At 34.2% G+C, this 18,375-nt stretch overlaps 1 protein-coding gene across 1 annotated transcript; it reads right to left on the bottom strand.

Annotated features, from left to right (window-relative positions):
- Positions 1-714: 714 nt before the first annotated feature.
- Positions 715-16,842, bottom strand: LOC125271435. The gene is made up of 8 exons (XM_048195523.1): positions 16,767-16,842; positions 7,703-7,750; positions 4,307-5,071; positions 4,194-4,225; positions 4,041-4,118; positions 2,136-2,313; positions 1,653-1,772; positions 715-746 (listed from the first exon to the last, which is right to left on the bottom strand). Exons 1-8 carry the CDS (start codon positions 16,777-16,779, stop codon positions 715-717), a joined length of 1,266 nt encoding a protein of 421 aa, XP_048051480.1. The 5' UTR covers positions 16,780-16,842.
- Positions 16,843-18,375: the final 1,533 nt, after the last annotated feature.

The raw sequence follows: 18,375 nt of genomic DNA, 5'->3' as shown, positions 1-18,375 counted from the left end.
TGGCCGTTCGATGTAGGCGACTTCTGTTAAATAAAATATCTCGCTTGGCATTGAACTTTGAACTTTAAAATTTTACAGATTTTATTTATACTCTAACAACAACATTACACACTAACTAAAGTTTGAAACATGGGATCACAAAGAACGGGACCTTTAAAGTTACCGTGCTCTACGGCTCTAATCAGTGTTTTCACGATTGTTGGATATTTATATCTGTAACAAGAGCTTATTACAGCTCAAGCAAATGAACGTTGGATGACTCAGTTGCTTGGTTGTAAACTAAACAACTTTTTGTAATTCCCTATAAATTAACTATTTTATTTGAGCTAATTTTACTTTCTAGGGTGTGTTCCCCACATGGATGTGTTTAAAAATAAGTTTATTTTAGCTGATAATTGTTGGAACTCTTGCTAAAGCAAATGCTGATCTCCTCAATGGTAACATCAAACCAAACATTTTCACCAAAATATGAGCATCTAAACTTCTGTTAATTCTCATTAAGATCTTCTGTAGAAATAAAGATAAACTGGTCAGTAATAAGTGTAATAATGTGTAATGGCTGGAAGACAGTTGTGTTTCTGCTCATATTTATTCCGTTCTTGTTCCTCTTTTCAGTGATTCTGCTTGTTAACAGCAGGTGTTCATCATTAATGCTCAATCATCACTTAAATATTAACTTACTTATCTCACTGCAACACAGCGTCAATTTTACTTTTACTCTGTAGTGTGGACACTAGAGGATTTTCCTGTGGGGTTGAAAGGGTTAAAGGTGCAAGATTAAAAAGACACATGCACAAAAATGTTTTTTAACAGTTACAAACTTTAAGTTAAAAACAGTTATATACTGGCAACACTGTTGCCAGTAATTTACTGTAAAATTGAGTTTTGTGGGTCACCATTGTGCTGAAGAGTAGAGCCTGTGCTTAAGTTCAGGAGAAGATCAAGAGACACTGGTGATATGCTGCATGTTGTTTTATTTAACAGATGGTGATTGTGTAGTTGCTGGTGCAGTGAAAATCTTTTTGTTTAATATGTTTTTTTATTGAACTCTAAAGAAATAAGTTCTTGGTAATACAGTAAATAACTGGCAACAGTATTGCCAGTATTTTACTGTAAAAAAGCATGGCAAGGTCTAACAGTGTATGTTTGTTGCATTATCAGCATATACTATGATTGCAGTGTAAAAACAAGACATCTGCAGTAGCCTACACCATAGCACTTTGTGCCTCATATTGACTCTGTAAATACTCTGTTAATATGAGGGACAAGAAACTGTAAACTGCTATTATGTGTGATGTGAAAAAGGGGCAATACACTGTACAATGTAGTTATTGTGTTCATATTGTATTGCAAAACACGTTTGCTGCTATTGTGGTGGGACATGGGTAAGTTTAAGGACAAGTGTGATGGTATGGGTAGGTTTAAGGGTGGGTTAAGGAATAAGGGAAGGTCAACAGTTTAATTATGGATATAATTACAGAGATTAATTACAGCTGTAAATACATGCAGGTATTTTTTATCTATAAGTACAATGTAAAAACATGTATGTACACAGTAAGTGCATTGTATCAAATGATTAATTTAAATGTTAGTACATAGTAGTACAGACTGTGGTGTATGTCGGTTTTTTTTATTAAATATGTTTTACATACTTGTTCCGTTGTTACTCTTTGCAATCCCAACAAGATCAATGTCCATTGAAGCATTTTTGGTGTCCAGCTGAGGGATTTGATCTGAAGTAAACTTTGGTCCAATCATGAAGACTTGTACCTCTAAAAGAAAATAATGTGAATAAATCTAAACTCTTGTGTCTCCTTTTATTTATACATTTATAAATAAAATTCATTTAACATAGCAAGAAATACACGAGGAACTATCTGCAAAAACACAGATTCAGCACCTTAATCCAAAAAAGGATTTCTACGTATACAAATAAATAAAATTTATATAATATAATTATAATTATTATAATATTATATATAATATATAATGATTATATATAATATTATTATAATAATATAAGCTATAATTATTGAATTATTGATAAACTCCTTTATTAATTCACAAACCATCTGCACATTCAGTAACTACATCATTGAAAAATTGTATGTATTTGCAGTTATGTCTTCACTTACCTACAGAGTCGAGAGTAAAACTGACATTGTCACTTGTGTCTGTTGGCTTCACCAGTGAAGATATGAGCTTCTCACTGGCTTTTATTACACTGTTTCCTAATATCACTAGTTCCTTTGAGTCAGCTGACTCTGAAATCTTTGAAGTGTTAAGAGCCACATCCAAAACTGTAGTCACAACCTAATTAGTTATGATACACAAACACTTATGAATGAATCTTAATTCTTCCACAAATGCAGTATTGCTACACTGCACTGTTAGACCTTGCTGTAGAAAAACGGCCAAATTCTGACAGTAACAAACCATTTTCCATTAAAACAGTAATATACTGTAGAAAACGATGCATTCTGGGTAATATTTGTCATTTTTGAGAAAATAGCCTACAGGAATATACTGTGAGTTAACATTCCTCAAAGTCGACACTCAGAGGCTGTGTACTAAATCACACCCTATACCCTCATTCACTATTCCCTACATTAGTTCACTAATATAGTCCACTTGACAGAGTGAATGAAAAGAAGAGAGTGAATTCAGACACTGATGAACACCTGATAAGCAGAATCACTGAAGGACAGAGAAACAAGACCAGAAAAAAGAGACGAGCAGAAACACAAGAACTACAACTGACTTCAGCCACACTGAGTGTCAAACCAGTTCACAAACCAGTTTGACATTATTTCTTTCATACATGTACAGAAGTTCTTGTTGAGAATTAACAGATATAAATGTTGATGTTTTATTGAAAATAAAAATGTATTGAAGTTTGCAGCCTCCATCGTAGTGACCAGTGTCTGCTTTAATTGGGCTCTTGACTCTTTTAAGTTAGTTTTCTCTGCTGTAACTGAGTGTTTATAGAATATGTTTGACATGGCAAGAAAAAGCCAAACATAAAGTTGATCAAAAAACTGGTGTACAAGAAGTCATGGGTAAAGAGCTCAACTAAAGCAAACGCTGATCTCTTCAATGGTGACATCAAACCAAACACTTTCAACAAAACATCAACATTTAAACTTTTGTTAATTCTCAATAAGATCTTCTGTAGAAATAAAGTTAATCTGGTCAGTAATAAGTGTAATAATGTCTAATGGCTGGAAGACAGTTGTAGTTTCTGCTTGTATTTATTCTGTTCTTGTTCCTCTTTTCAGTGGTTCTGCTTGTTAACAGCAGGTGTTTATCATTGATGCTCAATCATCACTTAAAAATTAACTTAATTATCTTATTGCAATTATCCAACAGCATCAATGTTACTTTTACTCTGTAGTGTGGACACTAGAGGATGTTCCTGTGGGGTTGAAAGGGTTAAAGGTGTAAAAAGACACACCCACAAAATGTATTTTAACAGTTACAAACTGTAAGTTAAAAAACAGTTATATACTGGTAACACTGTTGCCAGTAGTTTAGTGTAAAATTGAGTTTTGTGGGTCACCATCGTTCTGAAGAGTAGAGCCTGTGCTTAAGTTCAGGAGAAGATCAAGAGACATTGGTGATATGCTGCATATTGTTTTATTTAACAGATGGTGACTGTGTAGTTGCTGGTGCAGTGAAAATTTTTTTCTTTGAAGTTTTTTTTTTTATAACTTTAAAGAAATAAGTTCATAGTGATAATATGCATATGTTATTAGCGTATAATTAAAGTTAGTTAGTACATTTAAATGACAGTCTGAGGTAGTTAGTTTCTGCAAATCCTTTAACTCACAGTATATTCCTTTAGGCTATTTTCTCGAAAATGACAAATATTACCCAGAATGCATTGTTTTCTACAGTATATTACTGTTTTAATGGAAAATGGTTTGTAACTGACAGAAATGGGCCATTTTCTACAGCAAGGTCTAACAGTGTGTATAAATGTTCTGTTATATAAATGACAGATATTTTATTATTTTATGATTTCTCTCTTAAAAACTTACAGTCAAAGGAAGCACTTGATCTGTAATGTTCTCTATATTGTCGAGAAGATTTTGAAGACATTCTCTAGAGATCTGACTCTGAAATCACAATTGAGCTTTATAAATAAAACTGAAAGACTCTGTGCTCTGTGTAAATTTAAATATTCAGCTTACCCTGCATTGATCCGGCAGTATGTTATCCAGACCTGTAATGAGGGAATTCATCATTGCAACATGAAAATAGTCAAATGAAATGCTTCCACATTTCAGTCTAGAAACATGCTCACCTGTGGTAGTTGGCGTGGAGATGTTGTACTCACAGAAGCAGGAGGTGGCGTTAAAATTGTAACATGTACATGTGTCCTTATTACCAATACAGTTACAGTTATTATTTACACACTGGTATTGGTTTTGGTACTGATATCTCTGGGAGGAGAAATGATGCATTCTTGTGTTGCAGTACATGCGGTACTGAGCACCAGTGCAGATGTATGTGTCGTTATAAAGCACACAGTCATAGACTGTACTAACAGCTGCAGGGATAGTGATGTTATTGCCATAATTCTCACAGAAGCAGGAGGACAAATTGCTACCAGAGCATGTACAGGTGTCTCTAACACCAATGCAGTCACATTTACCATTAAAACAGTGGTAATGGTACATGCTGTAATGGAAATCATGTACACTTGTGTTGCAGTACATGCGGTACCGAGCACCAGTGCAGATGTACAAATCATTATAAAACCCACAGTCATAGACTGGCCTAACTGCTGTAGGGATAGTGATGTTATTGCTAAAATTCTCACAGAAGCAGGATGAAGTATTATAGTAACATGTACATGTGTCATTATTACCAACACAGATACAGTCATTACTCAAGCACTGGTATTGGTTTTGGTTCTGGTATCTCTGGTAGTAGAAACGATGCATTGTTGTGTTGCAGTACATGTGGTATTGAGCACCGATGCAGATGTATGTGTCGTTATCAAGCTTACAGTCCAAAATTGAACTGACTGCTGCTCTTGATTCAGCGGCAGTGGTGGATATTAAACCTGATGATGATAAAGATGTGATCAAAGTCAGAATACACAGATGCCAGGTGAAATTATATCCAGCATGTTTAGCAAAATAATTAAATTTGAAACACAAGTTTACACTGTTGCCATGCATTTATCAATACATGAGACATTTTCTTTTCTTTTGACATTTCGAAAAACTGCAGGCTCTGTGGACTACACTGTTCATTTTTGTGATACATTGTATTCATCCTTTAAAATGTATAAAATATTTTCTAAATTTGTAGTGTTTTTGCATTTTACAAAAGTTTATTTATTCTTTGGCAATTTATGATAGTCACAATCTGATTCTAAAGGCAAATTCATTCATGAAAATTTCACAAATTCCATTGTAGTTTCTCCCACCAGCCCACAACACTGTGAGACTTGTATGCATTTGAAAGTGAGATTAACTAGTCTAAGGCAAACTCACACCACAGAACTATGAGACTACATGAATCGCCATGAATTCACACTACACAATACGTTTTCTGTAAAGTTCAGGGGTCAGAAAGTAAAAGTCCTGCCATATTTTTTATTCCACTGAGAGAGAGAGAGAGAGAGAGAGAGAGAGAAACAACACTGTGTCCAACACAACATGTGTTAAACTATCATCCAATCACATTGCTGCTACGTCACTCCACAAGCCGTTAAGCAAGTTTGTGCCTCTTTCTTCATCGGTGGATGACTTGTGTTCATTTTGACACATTCATTGTGTTATGATTTTAACACATTAAATGTGTCAGGAAGGTGATCTGCTGTTAACAAGCAGAATCAAAGGAGAAATTCACAGTTTTAAGTTACCATCGTGGAGATGAGTTTTTGCTTTAGTTGGGCTCTTGACCCTTGACTTTTTAATATTAGATTTTGGTTGGGCTGTTGTAACTGAGTTATAACAGCCATACAAGCAAAGATGATCAGGTGGTGTTGGTTATGTTTTCACATAATCATTATTTGATCTGAACTCATTTAGAGTCCAATCTCTGAGTTAGATTTACGTTATTGATTATAGCAGAAGATCAGCTTTTTCTATATAATTCAAAGGTATTTCTTAAAAAATTGTTCTGATTAAAAAAAAAAAAAAAAAAAAAAATCTTTTAGGCACACACAGACATCAAGAATCAGCCTGTGAATCTCAACAACAATGACAAGCAACATATTCTGATCAACAGATCACATTAGAAAACAAGCTACTAAAAAGTCACATAAAAACAGAAAAAAATAAATAAAATAGTGAGAATAAAGGAAATTACTAAGACAATTCAGCTCATAATTTATTGATGCAGCAATGCATGATGGGAGCCATGGATGAATTTTGATTGTGGTTGCGTTATTTTTATTTATTTTGTTTCTGTTTTTATGTGACTTTTTAGTAGCTTGTTTTTTAATGTTCAGAGTTGATCTGTTTATCAGAATATGTTGCTTGTCACCGTTGTTGAGATTCACAGGCTGATTCTTGATGTCTGTGTGCCTAAAATAATTATTATTATTTTTTTTTTTTTAAATCAGAACAACATTTGCAAAATCCTTCAGATTATATTGATAAAGCTGATCTGCTGTAGAATCACAGTGCTGCTGTAATCAATAATGTAAATCTAACTCAGAGATTGGGCTCTAAATGAGTTCAGTGATTCAGATCAAAAAATGATTATGTGAAAACATAACCAACACCACCTGATCAACTTCAAACACTCATCTCCATGATGGTAACTTAAAAATTGTGATTTTCTCCTTTGGTGATTCTGCTTGTTATCATCAGGTGTCTTCAATAATGGTCAATCATCACTCAATTAATCATTTAATTATCTCATTAACTTTAACACTGCTTCAGTGGGTGGAATAAAAAATATGGCAGGACTTTTACTTTCTGACCCCTGGACTTTACACCTCTGCCGATAAGGTGTTCAAACTACAAGATCTTTCGCCAAGCGGAAACCCTACCAACAATAAAAATTGTTTTCTTACACAAAATCACGCAAGACATTAGAGAGCCACTCGAATGTTGCTTGCTGCCCAAGTCATCTGTGCAGAAAAAAAGATGGGACAAAAAAGGAAAATTGGGCAGAAATACACATGGGCTGGATGTCCATGTCTGTTCAGCAAAAACTGACGGTAAATAAAATATATAATAATTTTAAGTATAGAGCAAAGACCATTTATTTAAATTTTAAAAATATATTTCTTGTTACTTTATTAGTATAAAACAATTATAATCAAATTTTCGCCTTGCATTCATGTACATTCATTTGCATGAACAGTTTACCATGTTGTTTCGGTCACACTACAAGATCACGTGGCAATAATATCAAACAGGTTTAAAAATATTATAGCATCTGTGACTGCTTGAGATCACGTCACTGACATGCTCATTTTTGACAAGAATCAATGACCGCAACGAGCACTGATTTGGCCACGATCCAAAGGTTTTGTCTCAGACCATGGAAATCTCTCTGCGACAGTAAAATCCAGCCAAAAGTCATGTAGTGTGAGCCTGCCTTAAGCTCTGTGCTTACATAGACAACTGTGTGGAGTTTTGACAATGACAAAATACTGAGAAATTAATGTAATCAACTGTATAAAAAAGTAGGGTCAACAGACATGTGATTGAAGCAAACACTAATGACTTACATTTACAGAGGATTAAAGAGATTATAGCCAACAGTGACCATGCGACACCTGGCATAAAAAAAAAGACAAATATTACAATGTTCACTTTTTTTTATTAGTTATTCTTAAGACTGTTCACACAAATCTGTTTGTTTTTTTTCAAATCATATTGGCCAGCGACAGCCTGACGTAACTACTATGTGTAACATTTATATTTAACCCTTTAACTGCCCGCTCAACCAAATGGTTGAGCACATTTTGAGTCACTATATTTTGAACAGAGGTGGGTAATCCAGGGGTCAGAGAGTAAAAGTCCTGCCATATTTTTATTCCACCCACTGAAGCATTAATGAGATAAATAAGTGATTAATTGAGTGATGATTGAGCATTATTGAAGACACCTGATGATAACAAGCAGAATCACCAAAGGAGAAAATCACAATTTTTAAGTTACCATCATCGAGGTCAGGGTTTGTTTTAGTTGAGCTCTTGACCCTTGACTTTTTAATATTAGATTTTGTTTGGGCAGTTTTAACTGCATTAAAACCAACCAGGGGTGCGTTTCCCAAAGCGAACTTTGGTTGCAAGTTCCATCGTTACCAATAGAGTTCAATGGGACTTACGACCATGGTTTACCAACGATGCTTTCGGGAAACTCGCCCCAGACAAGCAAAGTTAAAAGATGATGGTGTTTGTTATGTTTTCACATAGTCATTATTTGTTCTGAATCACTGAACTCATTTAGAGCCCAATCTCTGAGCTCGATTTACATTATTGATTACAGCAGCACTGTGATTCTACAGCAGAAGATCAGCTTCTGCAATATAGAATTTTTTTTTTTTTAAAGTTGTTCTTTTCACAAAAAAAAAAAAAAAGCTATTTTAGGCACACACAGACATCAAGAATCAGCCTGTGAATCTCAACAACGGTGACAAGCAACATATTCTGATAAACAGATCAACTCTGAACATTAGAAAACAAGCTACTAAAAAGTCACAGAAAAACAGCAAAATTTTAATAGTGAGAATAAAGAAAATTACTAAGACAATTCAGATCATAATTTATTCATGCAGCAATGCATGCTGGGAGGCATGGATGAATTTTGATTGGTGGCACCCAGAATGCATTGCAACATGCTTTATTATTCTCACCATTCACAGGCTGATTCTTTACGTCTGTGTGTTTAAATGAGTTTTGTTTTTTGTTTTTAAACAGAACTTTAAAAAAAAAAATTGTATTGATAAAGCTGATCTTCTGCTGTAGAATCACAGTGCTGCTGTAATCAATAATGTCAATCTAACTCAGAGATTGGGCTCTAAATGAGTTCAGTGATTCAGATCAAATAAGGATTACGTGAAAACATAACCAACAGCAGCATCTTTTAACTTTCTGGTTGGTTTGAATGCAGTTAAAACTGCCCAAACAAAATCTAATATTAAAAAGTCAAGGGTCAAGAGCTCAACTAAAACAAACCCTGACCTCGATGATGGTAACTTAAAAATTGTGATTTTCTCCTTCAGTGATTCTGCTTGTTATCATCAGGTGTCTTCAATAATGCTCAATCATCACTCAATTAATCACTTATTTATCTCATTAATGCTTCAGTGGGTGGAATAAAAATATGGCAGGACTTTTACTCTCTGACCCCTGGATTACCCACCTCTGTTCAAAATATAGTGACTCAAAATGTGCTCAACCATTTGGTTGAGCGGGCAGTTAAAGGCTTAAATTCACAAAAAAAAAAAAAATAAATTAGTCTATTAGTCAACCTCTATGGACGAGATGCACTGTTAGACCTTACCGGGCTTTTTTACAGTAAAATGCTGGCAACACTGTTGCCAGTTATTTACTGTAATCTACAGTATGTTACTGTAAAGATACCATGCACTAAATTAAAACTCGTGTTATCTCATTTCATTTGCAGAAACCAACTGCCTCAAATTGTCAAAGTGCCATTTAAATTTATAAACTCATTTTTATTATATGCTAATAATATGAGCATATTATTACTATGAACTTATTTATTTAGAGTTCAATAAAAACATTTAAAAAAAAAAAAAGATTTTCACTGCACCAGCAACTACACAGTCCCCATCTGTTAAATTAAACAACATGCAGCATATCACCAATGTCTCTGGATCTTCTCCTGAACTTAAGCACAGGCTCTACTCTTCAGCACAATGGTGACCCACAAAAATCAATTTTACACTAAATTACTGGCAACAGTGTTGCCAGTATAAAACTGTAGCTTGTCTTTTTATCTTACACCTTTAACCCTTTCAACCCCACAGGAACATCCTCTAGTGTCCACACTACAGAGTAAAAGTAACATTGATGCTGTGTTGCAGTGAGATAAGTTAATATTTAAGTGATGATTAAGCATAAATGATGAACACCTGCTGTTAACAAGCAGAATCACTGAAAAGAGGAACAAGAACGGAATAAATATGAGCAGAAACTTCAACTGTCTTCCAGCCATTAGACATTATTACACTTATTACTGACCAGATTAACTTTATTTCTACAGAAGATCTTATTGAGAATTAACATAAGTTTAGATGTTGATATTTTGGTGGAAATGTTTGGTTTGATGTCACCATTGAGGAGATCAGCATTTGCTTTTAGTTGACCCATGACTTTTTATACATCAGTTTTTTTGGTTTTTTCAGTGGTTGCTTAGACTGTTTTTGCAAGTCACATTTGTTATGGCAGACACAAATGTGGAGAAAAAAAAAAGTATCGTTGAGTGCTGATAGTTATGTGTTGGTGAAGACCTAACCATCACATAGTCTCTTGATTCACTGAATTCATACCGTGTTTTATCTATTGTTACATTGTTTAGTATTAAACTAATATTTTACAGTATCACCACTGTGAAACTACAGCAAGAGCTCCAACAACAATCAGCTAAAAAGAGTTTATTTTTAAACGCCATGCACAAAAAACAGCTGCAGCTTTATTTAGACTCACACAGATATCAAAAATCAGCACATCAGTCTCAACAATGGTGGCAATAAAGCTGCATAATTTATTCATGCTGCAGTGCATGCTGGGAGTTTTGTACAATGCTGGCATCCAGCGTGCATTGCAACATTAAACTTTTGATTTGTCACCATTGTTGAGATTCATATTCTGATTATTGATGTTTCTGCTGTCCAAGTTGTGTAGACGCTCAAAATATTTTATGAAAAAATAAGACTCATATATTCTCCTAAATAAATGATTACTGAAGGGTTGCTGGTTCTTACGCTGTTGAATCACAGATATAGTATAATCAATAAAGATAAAATACCCATTAAAAGACTAAACACTGAAAAAGATCAGTGAGTTAAACAAGTCCAAGATGATTACAGCATCATCACAACAGCCAAAAAACCTGATCAACTTTCTGTTGGCTTTTTCTTGCCATAACAAATGTGTTTTATAAACACTCAGTTAAAGCAGAGAAAGCTAATATTAAAGAGTCAAGAGCTGAATTAAAGCAGACACTGGTCACTACGATGGTGACTGCAAACTTCAATAAATTTTTATTTTCAATAAAATATCAACATCCATATCTGTTAATTCTCAACAAGAACTTCTGTACATGTATGAAAGAAATAATGTCAAACTGGTTTGTGAACTTGTTTTCACACTCAGTGTGGCTGAAGTCAGTTGTAGTTCTTGTGTTTCTGCACGTCTCTTCTCTTTATTCTGGTTTTGTTTTTGTGTCCTTCAGTGATTCTGCTTATCAGGTGTTCATCAGTGTCTGAATTCACTCTCTTCTTTTCATTCACTCTGTCAAGTGGACTATATTAGTGAACTAATGTAGGGAATAGTGAATGAGGGTATAGGGTGTGATTTAGAACACAGCCTCTGAGTGTCGACTTTGAGCGATGTTAACTCACAGTATATTCCTGTAGGCTATTTTCTCGAAAATGACAAAAATTACCCAGAATGCATTGTTTTCTACAGTATATTACTGTTTTAATGGAAAATGGTTTGTTACTGTCAGAATTTGTCTGTTTTTCTACAGCAAGGTCTAACAGTGCAGTATAGCAATACTGCATTTGTGGAAGTATTAAGATTTATTCATAAGTGTTTGTGTATCATATCTAAATAGGTTGTGACTACAGTTTTGGATGTGGCTCTTAACACTATTACTAGTATATTACTAGTATATTATTGTTTTAATCGAAAATGGTTTGTTATTGTCAGAATTTGGCCGTTTTTCTACAGTAAGGTCTAACAGTGTACACTTTCAAGCAAAATAATTATAATCAGTAATTTAACAGTTAAGTTAATCACTTAACGCACATAATACTGCACAAAATAAAGCGATCACGAAAAATCTCTCTGTCCGAAACTCGTACAATCTGAGCCAATATGAGCTAGTACAGTAAAGTGGACATTTACAGCACATCATCAGTTATATTTGGTAATATACTGCCACCTGTTGGCACATTTGTGTAATTTAGAGCAGAAAATAAGTCGTGATCACGAGAAAACAACTTTTGTTATCTCGAGATCACGAGAAAATAAGTCGTGATCATGAAAAAACAACTTTTGTTATCTCGAGATCATGAGCTTCCGTATGAACAACACGTTTTACGGCAGTGATATCAACGCTCATTGGCTCTCACCTGCTTCGGCCCAGATTGCGACATGCCGTGAAGTGAAGTGAAGCGGGATACCATTTTCGGGGTTTAATAACTTAATTCTGCTTGTACCTGATACAAAACTATTATATATCACCAGAGAGGACTGTGACTGCAACACATCATCATTCAGACTACACTCTTAGAAAAAAAAGTACAAAATTGTACCTTTAGGGGTACAATGGTACAAAGGTACAAATGTGTACCCTTGTGATTTGTACCTTAAGAGACCAGTTTTGTACCTTTGGTGACAATTTTGTACCTTTATTTAACAGTACACAAATTGACCCTTCAAAAAGGGGACAAAATTGTCTTTGACAGTGTACAATCGTTGACTATAATGAGATATATATATTTTACACACACACTGAATTAAAATCAGAATTTATTAAATCCTTTTCATTTTCACATTTTACAACATTTCATTTTAAACACATTTTTAAACATTCCATATGAGTCCATCTTGCCGGGTGTTAAAAAGTAACACTGAAGCAGTGTTAAAGTTAATGAGATAATTGATTGATGATTGAGTGGTGATTGACAATTAGTGGTGACACCTGATGTTAATAAGCAGAATCATTGAAGGAAAGAGAGAAAAAAGGTGTTAATTAATGTTTTATGGAATGTTTCATTTCAAGTCACCATGAAAGAGGTCAGCGTTTGCTTTAGTTGGGCTCTTGACTCTTTACCTTTTATTATTAATTGTTCTCTGGCTGCTCCAACTTTGTGTTTGTAAAGCACATTTGTTATGGTCACAATATAATTTCATGATGATATAATCATTACCTGATGTCGTTTAGAGTCTAAATCTCTGACTGTAACTGAATGTGGCACTGCAACATGAAGCACTTTGTTTGATTGTCACCATTGTTGAGGGTCATATGCTGATTCTTGATGTCTGTGTGTGTTTCAAAAAAAACCCTTCAGATTATTAAAGCTCTGCTGGATCTCAAGTGGTAACAGTGATTTACTATAAAGAAATATATATCACCAGTTAATACTGGATGTCACCAATGAATCTGGCCATTTCACAACGAGAAAACACAACCATTTTGACTGTGCTTCCCAAAGCATTGTAAACCTAAATTTATCAACTTTGGCTCACAGCACTTTTGGGAAACACAGCTCAGATCATAGTTTCTCTGGCCATAACAAATGTGCTCTACAAACACAAAGTTGGAGCAGCCAGAGATAAATTAATGTTAATAAATAGAGTCAAGAGCCCAACTAAAGGAAATGCTTTTCACCATAATGGTGACTTCAAACTAAACTTTCATTAAAACATCAACATCTAAACATCTGTTAATTCTCAATAAGAACTTTTGTTGATGTATGACAGAAATCAAATCAAACTGGTTAATAATAAGTGTAATAATGTTTAATGGCTGGAAGTCAGTTGTAGTTGTTGTGTCTCTCTCTTTTTCTCTTGTTGTTTCTTCAGTGATTCTGCTTATTAACATCAGGTGTCTCCACTAATTGTCAATCATCACTCAATCATCAATCAATTATCTCATTAACTTTAATACTGCTTCAGTGTTAATTTAACACCCGGCAAGATGGACTCATATGTACACTTTGGGTGTTAATTTAACACTGGGGATTTTGCTGTACACTGTTAGACCTTGCTGTAGAAAAACGGCCAAATTCTGACAGTAACAAACCATTTTCCATTAAAACAGTAATATACTGTAGAAAACAATGCATTCTGTGTTTCTGCTTGTTTTTTTCCGTTCTTGTTCCTCTTTTCAGTGATTCTGCTTGTTAACAGCAGGTGTTTATCATTAATGCTCAATCATCACTTAAATATTAACTTAATTATCTCACTGCAACAGCATCAATGTTACTTTTACTCTGTAGTGTGGACAATAGAGGATGTTCCTGTGGGGTTGAAAGGGTTAAAGGTGTAAGATAAAAAGCCACACCCACAAAATGTATTTTAACAGTTACAAACTGTAAGTTAAAAAAAAAACAGTAATAAACTGGCAACACTGTTGCCAGTAGTTTACTGTAAAATTGAGTTTTGTGTGTCACCATCATGCTGAAGAGTAGAGCCTGTGCTTAAGTTCAGGAGAAGATCAAAATGCATTGATGATATGCTGCATGTTGTTTTATTTAACAGATTGTGACTGTGTAGTTGTTGGTGCAGTAAAAATCTCCATCTAAAATGTTTTTAAATTGAATAAGTTCAAAGTAATAATATGCTCACATTATTAGCATATAATACATATTAGTTTGCCATAATAACAGTGTTGCCAGTATTTTACTGTAAAAAAGCCCAGCAAGGTCTAACAGTGTATTTTAGCAATTTATAACTGAAAATCAGCAGTAATTACGCATAATTACTAGTTTATTGTTCAGTTAATTTAATATAATGCCACAGAAATATAATTGCATCACTACTACACAAAAATAATATATGGTTTATTAAGTTGTAGATAATGACTAAAAGGCATATACTGCACATTCAGTTAATCATTAATTACTAGGTTATTTTTGTTTATTTATAGCATAAATGTGTATCTTTCAAATGTTTAATAATTTGTAAATAATTATGCCTATAACCCTTTAACTGCCCGCTCAACCAAATGGTTGAGCACATTTTGAGTCACTATATTTTGAACAGAGGTGGGTAATCCAGGGGTCAGAGAGTAAAAGTCCTGCCATATTTTTATTCCACCCACTGAAGCATTAATGAGATAAATAAGTGATTAATTGAGTGATGATTGAGCATTATTGAAGACACCTGATGATAACAAGCAGAATCACCAAAGGAGAAAATCACAATTTTTAAGTTACCATCATCGAGGTCAGGGTTTGTTTTAGTTGAGCTCTTGACTCTTGACTTTTTAATATTAGATTTTGTTTGGGCAGTTTTAACTGCATTAAAACCAACCAGGGGTGCGTTTCCCAAAGCGAACTTTGGTCGCAAGTTCCATCGTTACCAATAGAGTTCAATGGGACTTACGACCATGGTTTACCAATGATGCTTTTGGGAAACTCACCCCAGACAAGCAAAGTTAAAAGATGATGGTGTTTGTTATGTTTTCACATAGTCATTATTTGTTCTGAATCACTGAACTCATTTAGAGCCCAATCTCTGAGCTCGATTTACATTATTGATTACAGCAGCACTGTGATTCTACAGCAGAAGATCAGCTTCTGCAATACAGAATTTTTTTTTTTTTTTTTTAAAGTTGTTCTTTTCACAAAAAAAAAAAAAAAAAAAAGCTATTTTAGGCACACACAGACATCAAGAATCAGCCTGTGAATCTCAACAACGGTGACAAGCAACATATTCTGATAAACAGATCAACTCTGAACATTAGAAAACAAGCTACTAAAAAGTCACAGAAAAACAGCAAAATTTTAATAGTGAGAATAAAGAAAATTACTAAGACAATTCAGATCATAATTTATTCATGCAGCAATGCATGCTGGGAGGCATGGATGAATTTTGATTGGTGGCACCCAGAATGCATTGCAACATGCTTTATTATTCTCACCATTCACAGGCTGATTCTTTACGTCTGTGTGTTCAAATGAGTTTTGTTTTTTGTTTTTAAACAGAACTTTAAAAAAAAAAAATTGTATTGATAAAGCTGATCTTCTGCTGTAGAATCACAGTGCTGCTGTAATCAATAATGTCAATCTAACTCAGAGATTGGGCTTTAAATGAGTTCAGTGATTCAGATCAAATAAGGATTACGTGAAAACATAACCAACAGCAGCATCTTTTAACTTTGCTTGTCTGGTTGGTTTTAATGCAGTTAAAACTGCCCAAACAAAATCTAATATTAAAAAGTCAAGGGTCAAGAGCTCAACTAAAACAAACCCTGACCTCGATGATGGTAACTTAAAAATTGTGATTTTCTCCTTCAGTGATTCTGCTTGTTATCATCAGGTGTCTTCAATAATGCTCAATCATCACTCAATTAATCACTTATTATCTCATTAATGCTTCAGTGGGTGGAATAAAAATATGGCAGGACTTTTACTCTCTGAGCCCTGGATTACCCACCTCTGTTCAAAATATAGTGACTCAAAATGTGCTCAACCATTTGGTTGAGCGGGCAGTTAAAGGGTTAAGGTTCTCATGCCCTACTATATGTTAATCATTAATTATTATTGTGGCATCCTTAACTAATGCATAATTGTGAACAAGTAAATCATTAATTACTAGTTTATTTATGCTTAACTAATGCATAATTCTGACCCTTACAATGTAAAGTTAATCATTAATTACTAGTGTGTTCATTCTTAACTAATGCTTAATTGTGAACAAGTTCATCATTAATTAATGCTTAATGCATTATTCTGGACCCTTAAAATAAAGTGTTACCATGAATTCTTTTAGCCAACCCTTAATCAAATGTCATTTAATTCAGTCAGTAACCTATTGAAATATGCAATACGATTCTATATGAAAACAGGAAAAGAAACATACTTACTTTTGAACACCATTATGGAATGGATAGTCCACTGTGTTTATTAATTATTCAAGAAGCCAGATCAGGCATTGGTTTTCTGAAAGAAATTTAGAGACAAAACAAAAATTAGTTGTGGTGGAGGAGTATGTAACAATGTCCGAGGGTGTAACACTGTCAGTTTAACCTATTAAAGTGCCCCAATTATGCCTTTAAGGTTCCTAATATTGTTGTATGAGTCTCCTACTACAGGTTTACATGCACTGTTAGACCTTACTGTAGAAAAACGGATTCTGACAGTAACAAACCATTTTCCATTAAAACAGTAATATACTGTAGAAAACAATGCATTCAATAACAATACAATGCAATATTTGTCATTTTCGAGAAAATAGCCATACAGGAATATACTGTGAGTTAACATCGCTCAAGGTCGACACTCAGAGGCTGTGTTCTAAATCACACCCTATACACTCACTCACTATTCCCTACATTAGTTCACTAATATAGACCACTGAAGAGAGTTAATTAAAAGAAGAGAGTGAATTCAGACACTGATGAACACCTCACTCTTAAAACAGATGTGTTAAAAACAACACAACCTGTGTTATATTTTAACTCAACCAGTGTGTTATTTTTTCTTAATACAGGCATAAAATATTTAACACACTAATGTGTGTGTGAGAGAGAGAGAAACGACACTGTGTCTAACACACCATGTGTTATCTATCATCCAATCACATTGCTGCTATGTCACTCCGCAAGCCGTTAAGCAAGTTTGTGCCTCTTTCTTCATTGGCGGATGACTTAACACGCGGGTGTGTTAAGATATAACACAGGTTGTGTTAAAAACAACACAACCTGTGTTATATCTTAACACATCCGTGTGTCTACTTTTTTTAACTCAACCAGTCTGTTATTCTTCTTAACATAGGCAATGTGTTAAAATATTTAACACACTAATGTGTCATAAATCACACAATTTGTGTCATAGATGTGCTATTTTTGACTAGTTAAAATGAATGCAATACACACTCTTAGAAAGGATGTGTTAAAATTGACTCAAAATGTGTTCAATTCTTACACATCAGTGTGTGAGTTTAGGGACGACACTTGTTGTGTTAATTCTGACACATTCACTGAGTCAATGATTTTAACACAGTAAATGTGTCTGGAAGGTGATCTGCTGTTAACAAGCAGTATCAAAGGAGAAATTCACAATTTTTAAGCCACCATCGTGGAGATGAGTTTTTGCTTTAGTTAGGCTCTTGAACCTTGACTTTTTAAATATTAGATTTTGTTTGGGCTGTTGTAATAGCTAGTCAAGCAAACAGAAAAGACGATCAGGTGGTCTTGACCTGAATCACTGAGCTCATTTAGAGCCCAATCTCTGAGTTAGATTTACATTATTGATTACAGCAGAACTGTGATCCTACATCAGCTTTATCAATATAATCTGAAGGATTTCTCAAAAGTTGTTCTGATTTAAAAAAAAAAAAAAAAAAAGCTCTTTCATTTAGAGACACAGACATCAAGAATCAGCCTGTGAATCTCAACAATGGTGAGAATAATAAAGCATGTTGCAGTGCATGCTGGGAGCCACCAATTAAAATTCATCTATGGCTCCCATCAT

The sequence above is a fragment of the Megalobrama amblycephala genome, linkage group LG1 (assembly GCF_018812025.1).
Source record: "Megalobrama amblycephala isolate DHTTF-2021 linkage group LG1, ASM1881202v1, whole genome shotgun sequence".
NCBI lineage: Eukaryota > Metazoa > Chordata > Actinopteri > Cypriniformes > Xenocyprididae > Megalobrama > Megalobrama amblycephala.
This window is presented reverse-complemented; position numbering and strand designations above follow the sequence as displayed.